General features: G+C 40.2%; 1 protein-coding gene across 4 annotated transcripts in view; it reads left to right on the top strand.

Moving 5' to 3' along the window:
• Positions 1-1253: 1253 nt before the first annotated feature.
• The window catches only part of tbc1d22b (TBC1 domain family, member 22B), a 1108217-nt gene continuing 1102226 nt past the window's right edge, over positions 1254-7244 (top strand). For all 4 annotated transcript variants that reach the window (XM_048611941.1, XM_048611940.1, XM_048611939.1 and 1 more), the window contains exon 1: positions 1254-1516. In XM_048611941.1, the coding sequence (XP_048467898.1) occupies positions 1461-1516 (56 nt within the window). In that variant the 5' untranslated portion in view covers positions 1254-1460. The remainder of the gene's footprint in view (positions 1517-7244) is intronic.

The raw sequence follows: 7244 nt of genomic DNA, 5'->3' as shown, positions 1-7244 counted from the left end.
CAATTGCACACCTATCTGTGCAATTGCAGGAAGTGTAACAATACCTGTTCCTTCCTTGCTGTCCAAAACCCCTTACACTCATTCCAAGTGAAGCAATGATTTACTTCTATTTCTTTCAAGCTAGTCTGCTGTATTTATTGATCACATTCTAGTCTCCTCCTCAAACCCTGCCAGGGTGATCGTTTTGCTGAACACCTCGACACGTGCAAGCATGACTTCCAACTTTTCGGTTGCTTTCTCATTTTTTAACACCACCTCACTCTTGTGCTCACATTTCTGTCCTAAGTTTACCACATTGTTCCAATTAAGCCAAATGCAAGCTGGAGCAAAAGTCCTTCATTTTTCTTTTAAGGACTTTACAGCCTTCTGGACCTAACATTGAATTCAAAAATTTCAGATCATGAAGCATGTCATCCATTTTGTTCTCTCCCACACCTCCATCCATAACCAGTATCTAGTCTCCAGCAGAGTTGACCAATTATTCTGCTATTAACACCTTCTCCGGACCTCACTACTTATTTTCAAACCTTCGCACACCCTTTACCTTTTGTTCTGCGTCACCTGTGGATCTCTAATCTTTTTTACCCAGAAACCATTTCCTGACCTTTTCCTCCACTTTCACCTACCCACATTTTTCCCTACAAAACTCATCACTTTGCCACCTTTCTTCGGTTCCTCATATTGGTTTCCAACTGTTAATTCTGTTTCTTTCTCCACAGATGCTACCGCGGCCTTCTGCATTTATCCAGCACCTTCTGATTTTATTCAACGATTCGGGTCAACGTTCATCAGAACTGGTGATCCTTTACTTCCTTCAAAGGAAGATATCAAAATTGAGATTTTGTCCAACGGAGACAACTTTTGGAAAAGTTTCCACTTTTCGAGATCCTCATTTCAATTAAAGTTAATTTGAGGTTTTTGGGTTTATTTAAAAGGCAGGTTAACTTGTCTGTGCTGGCAGCACGGAACAAGACACGTTCTCTCCCTGTACAGAGTCACTCTGCAGATTAGGAGGAAAAGCAAATAAAGCGATGATCTGTCAACACTGATAGCTGAGCAATCTAATCTCTCCATCTTGTATTTAAATGTAATTCAGTGTTGTTCTGTGACTGAGCTGCTGGGATCAATGCTTTCTCTTTGGACACCTGCCTGGATCTGCCTGTCAATCAACCGGCGACGTCGCCAAGGAGACGGGCCACCTGTGAACATCAAGGCTCCTGATTGGCAGCGCGGTGCACGGTTCCGCCCCGACCAATGAGAAGGCAGCGTCGGCTCCGGACGCCAACATGGCGGCGTCGGCGGCAGTGGCAGTGCTTAGAAATTGTCTGAGATTTTAACCTTTCTGACTGGGGCGTGCCCGTTCCTCTGAACGGTATTTAGTTTTCTTTCTAAAAGGAAAAAAAAACACCCGAAAATTCTGTCAGCGCTCCTATACTGTCAGGGGAAGGGAACGGGAGGTGATGGCGAGCGACAGCAGGAGGCAGTTCTGGAAGCGGAACACCAAGGTTCCCGGAAGGTTCGTGCAAGCGCTCACTGACTCCGGGACAACCGCAACTCGCTGCTATTTTCTTTCCCTGCTGGCCTCGTTTATTCTTTCCCCATTTGAGATTGCAGGGGTTGTCATTTCCCCCTGTCTTTCTGATTTCAGTTTTTTTTTAAAACAACCCTTCTGTATCCGAGCTTTAGCAAAGCGAGCATCTATCTGCTTGATGCACTCACACGGAAATGTTTTGTCAGCTTTACTCAGCCACACAAACACCCTCTCGCTCGATTCGTCTCCTTTGCTGTTCCACATTTCTTGCTAATGCCCCCTTCCATTGAAAACAATTGCTGGACAGATTGATGTAATCGAAATCTTGGTGAAAGTATTCCTGTCATAAACAGTAGTTATGTGATTTGAGCGCTTTTGCTTATTCTTAACCATGTTGTTGGTTTTCATCTTGTTAGGTTGAAATTGGGTTGTATTCACATCAGCGTGTAACTTTTGAAATGGGTGATCCAATGTTTGACATTTATAGAATGATAAATAACTTATGCACCTCTTTCCAGGAAAAGGACATCGTGCTTGGTCAAAAAACAAAAGTAAATAAACGTAGGCCACCTCCATCTTAACCAGTTGGCCTAATAGTATTTTCCTGCTTGCTCACCATCCCTTGTCAGATTCCTCTTTTTTTTTAATGAAATAGCTAAATTCTTATTAAAAGTATACAAGGGTTTTGCACCAAAGTAGTACATTTTACAGATAATGTCATTCTGACTCTCTTCATGAACTTTCTTTTTCCCTCTTTAATGCTCTTAGTAGAATGCTTCTGTGCATTCCTAATTGTTTTATAAGTAACCATGTTGATTGCAATATGTTCTATTATTATATGTCACGCACATGTAGAATATGCATGGGTTTCAGCTGGGTGCTCTGGTTTGCTCCCATAGTCCAGAGGTGTGCGGGTTAGGTCGATTAGCCATGCTAAATTGCCTGTAGTGTCCAGAGGTGTGTAAATTAGGTGGATTAGCCATGGGACATGAAGGGTTACAGGGAAAGGGTAGAGGATGGGTCTGGGTGGGATGCTGTTCGGAGGGGTGGTGTGGACTTGTTGGGCCAAGTGGCCTGTTTCCACACTGTCAAGATTCTATGATCCTGTGATGTTGTATTACTGTCTCCTTTGACTTTTGTGCTCATTCTCCAATGAGTTTTAATAAATATTGAAAGATGGTCCATGAAAACTTTTCTTTAATTACTTCCTACGCTGTTCTCTGAAACATTTATAGCTGTTGCTAATATATTATACAACTAATGCCATTTAAAAAAAAATGCATTTTCAAGGTCAGATTGCAAAATCTGACATGGCATACAATCTGCACCAGATGGGAATTTGTGATCTTGGAAAATCTATTTAAATGTTCAACACCAGAAGCCTGGTAGGGTACTTTCAAGCAATTGAAACCTTCTTCAGTAATCTGATCTGTCAATTTCAATGAATTTGAATAAGTGAAACAGAAGGAAAGTCAACTCAACAAGCTTAAATGAAATTCTCTTTCATTTTTGTTTATTTTTGTTATTGATTGTATTAGTTCTATAAATTGTTTTCTATAAATGTGTCTCAATTATAGGTTGTATTTATATGAAGAAAACAAACCCCAGATCATGTGAAACTACCCTGAGTTCTGCTGCTCCAGCTGCAAATGAATAATGTTTACTGTAGGAACTTTCAGTTTCATTTTTGCTACAATGTATCATGATAAGAAAGTTGCCCAGAAGAGTTTTTTTTTGATACTACCACATTAAATAGATGATTATTGTTGATAATTTGTGTGACTCTTGAGACATCTAGCAAATTAATTGGCAATATGATTTTTGTGACTTCCAAACATTTCTGAACCCAGTTCGAATTGGAAACGTTTTGGCATGAAGGCAGTTATTTTTCAGGTTGGCAAGGAATTTTAGATAGTCAGAAGCTGTAACTAAGCTGTGCTGGTTTTGTTGTGGTAAGATGACAATTGTAGAACTGTTTTCTTTTACTAATATGACACTGGCAATATGTGAAATGCCTAGACTTGTTCCTTGACTGTTTTTTGTCCATTTACATATACTTGTCAATTTCTTTTTTCTTTCAATGGACAAAATCAGAAGTTCAGTTCAGCTTTGGAGATCGCTTCTGTCTTTTATTATAACGGTATTTATATCCTTCCTATGGGGGATACTGAAATCTTGCCTCTTTGCATGGATTTTTGGCCAATCTAATTAGCACTTTGCACTATTGATGCTGAACTGTGGACTGCCAAGTAGTTGCTTTGAAGTAGAGAGGTATTTGCATAGTAGAGCTCTCATCTGACGTAATGTGGTCCACTTATCATATATTGTGGAAACAAACAATTGGATTTCTTTTGTTGCTATTAAACTTCTTTGTATCTAACCTTCATAAAATGACATAAATATCTGCAACGTAGTGGGTGTTCAACTTCAGGCTCCTTTAGAAAATGAACTTGTGCATATCCACGTTATGTGCAGTCTAGCATTTTCTCCTGTACATGTTGAGTTTGATTGAAGCTTATAATGGTATATGTACTGCGGTGTAAGCTACTTAATTCTGGGAAAGTTTGAGGTTCAGTCATTCAGATTAACTCTTAATCTTACTGCTTATAATTATGGGCCTGAGAATAGGTAACTTGGCTTGCATGCTGCTGTAGGTGATTAGGAGCTGTAAGTAAATGGAGAAAATATAAGTCACTATCTGAGGATGTTCATTAGAACAGGTACAGATGAGTTCAGTACAAATAAACAGCACTCTTGGATATGCTTTTACCTGTCCTTTTGGTGACAAGCTGTCATTAAATTTCAATTATCTGTTGAGATTGAATGTACGAGGGAAATCATTTGCTTGTAAAACGCATTGTTTATCTGTATTAGAGAAGAATGTTTATTTCCAAGTTTCCATTAGTTTAAAGGGTAGTTGAGTGTTTGTGTGTAACAATGACTCTTTATTCTTAAAGCTAGGGCTTTGCTGACTTGGTTTTTCGTTTTGCATATTTAGAATTTAAACAGCTTATTAAATGCTTTGTACTTTTTCTTGCATTTATTTGAACTGAGCATAGTGACAGCTATACATGATAAGCGAATAGTGAGTTGTCCCCGTTGGCAGGAGGAATAGAAAATCAGAATATTATTTGAACAAGGAGAGCCTGTAGAATGTTGCAGTACAGATCGACCTGGGTATCTTTGTACATGAATCTCAAAATGTCAACGTGGAGATATGTCAAGTTAAAGTTGGAATGTTGGCCTTTTTTGCAAGTTTGGCATATAAATGAGGGGAAATCTTATAAGTACGGGGGCATTAGTGACACCGCGCCTGGAATACTAAGAGTTTTTGTCTCCTTTTATAGAAGGGTTATCATTGCATTAGAGACAGTTCAGAAAAAAAAACATGACTAGTCTGGTTCCTGGGATGAAGGTGTTGTCTTATGAGGAAAAGTTGTGCATTTGATTAGCTTTGATCTACACTAATTGGAGTTACAAAGAATGAGGGGTGATCGTTATTCCAAGCATTAAATTCTGAAGGGAGCTTGACAGGATAGATGCTGAGAGGATGTCTCATCTTGCAAGGAATCCTAGAACTAGTGGGTATAGTTTCAAAATAAAGGGTCACTCCCATGTGAAATGGAGATGATGATAAACTTATTCTGTCAGGTGGTTGGTTGTTTATCTATGGAATCCCCCACTGCACTTCCACTCCAGCAAAGCGTAGATTGGGCTATTCTAACTTTAATAAAGCCTCTTTGGCTTGTGTAAAAGTTCTTTCACATTGATCTTCCCATTTCCAATTCATGTTTTGGCATCATGAATTGTGCAATGGCTTCAGAATGGTTTCAGGCTTTGGGACAAACCTGCCATGTTAATTTAGCAAGCCCAAAACTTATTCCAGTTGGTTTACATTTTTAGCCTTAGTTAGTTATGGCTTTTACTTTTGAATGAGACTCGTGTAGTCCCTTAGTATCAGTGACATGGCTTAAATATTCAATGGAAGATTGTTAAAAATTGCATTTATCTTTACTCACTCTTAGGTCATAATCTTCAAGACTGCAGAGTAGCGTCAGAATTTTGGAGATACTCTTTTTTTTCCAATTCTAGGTAGCATTGGACTTCTTGTAATCCACTTAAAAATTGATCCACGGCATATTAGAATAATGTAGGTGCAAATGTGATTCCAAATGGAATCATCAAGTTTCAGTGACTCAGGATCTACATTCATCTGGAGATAGGCTTGTTTAAGGTCAATTTTACTGAAAACCTGACTTCCAGCTAGTCTAGCAAAAAGGTCATTGATTAAAGGCAAGGATAATACTCAGCACACAGTATAGTTTTTTAAATTTCACCTATTTTTCTAACCAGCATGTCCAGAGATGTTGTTATACATCTCTGGAGGAGGTGGGACTTGAACCTGGGCCTCCTGGTCCGGAAGTAGGGACACTGCCACTGCTCCACGAGAAGGCCTACAATTGATTAGTAGTGTCCTTAAAATCATTGCAGATGTGTACTGATCCATCTTTCTTCATTGCTGGCATGGTATGCATGGCCCAATCGCTAACATTCACGGGTCCAAGGACTCCTGTCTCGACCAGCCTGGCTTGGTCTTTGGCCTGATTACATGGGGCATTGATCTAGCCTTGCCATATTTTTGCTTGATTTTCACCCTTGAATTTAGTTTGATAGATTTTTTGTTTGCATACTTCTGAGGTCCCCATTTAAAAACAATGGTATATTTCTTTAGAGTTAGTGGTAGATCAGTCTCAACATCCGACAGGCAATTTACTGAAGCTCTGTTGTGTGTTGGCTGATGGAGAACGTGAAGTAGCATGGGGTCCGGGGTGTACTAGCTAGGTGGATAGAGAACTGGCTGGGCAGCAGGAGACAGAGTTGTAGTGGAAGGGAGTTTTTCAAAATGGAGAACTGTGATCAGTGGTGTTCCACAAGATCCGTGTTGGGACCACTGTTGTTTGTGATATACATAAATGATCTGGAGGAAGGTATAGATGGTCTGATTAGCAAGTTTGCAGATGACACTAAGATTGGTGGAGTAGCAGATAGTGAAGGGGACTGTCGGAGAATGCTGCAGAATATAGATAGATTGGAGAGTTGGGCGGAGAAATGGCAGATGGAGTTCAATCCAGGCAAATGCAAAGTGATGCATTTTGGAAGATCCAATTCAAGAGCGAACTATACGGTAAATGGAAAAGCCCTGGGGAAAATTGATGCACAGAGAGATCTGGGGTGTTCAGGTCCATTGTACCCTGAAGGTGGCAATGCAGGTGGATAGAGTGGTCAAGAAGGCATACGGCATGCTTTCATTCATTGGACGGAGTATTGAATACAAGAGTTGGCAGGTCATGTTACAGTTGTATAGGACTTTGGTTCGACCACATTTGGAATACTGCGTACATTTCTGTCGCCACGTTACCAAAAGGATGTGGATGCTTTGGAGAGGGCGCAGAGGAAGTTCACCAGGATGTTGCCTGATATGGAGGGCACTAGCTATAAAGAGAGGTTGAGTAGATTAGGATTATTTACATTAGAAAGACGGAGGTTGAGGGGGGACCTGATTGAGGTCTACAAAATCGTGAGGGGTATAGACAGGTTGGATAGCAAGAAGCTTTTTCCCCCAGAGTGGGGGACTCAATTACTAGGGGTCACGATTTCAAGGTGAGAGGGGAAAAGTTTAAGGGAGATATGCGTGGAAAATTCCTTACGCAGA

This window comes from Rhincodon typus, chromosome 25 (assembly GCF_021869965.1).
Source record: "Rhincodon typus isolate 14 chromosome 25, sRhiTyp1.1, whole genome shotgun sequence".
Taxonomy (NCBI): domain Eukaryota; kingdom Metazoa; phylum Chordata; class Chondrichthyes; order Orectolobiformes; family Rhincodontidae; genus Rhincodon; species Rhincodon typus.
The sequence above is the reverse complement of the archived record's forward strand: the minus strand, read 5'-3'. Positions and strand labels throughout refer to the sequence as shown.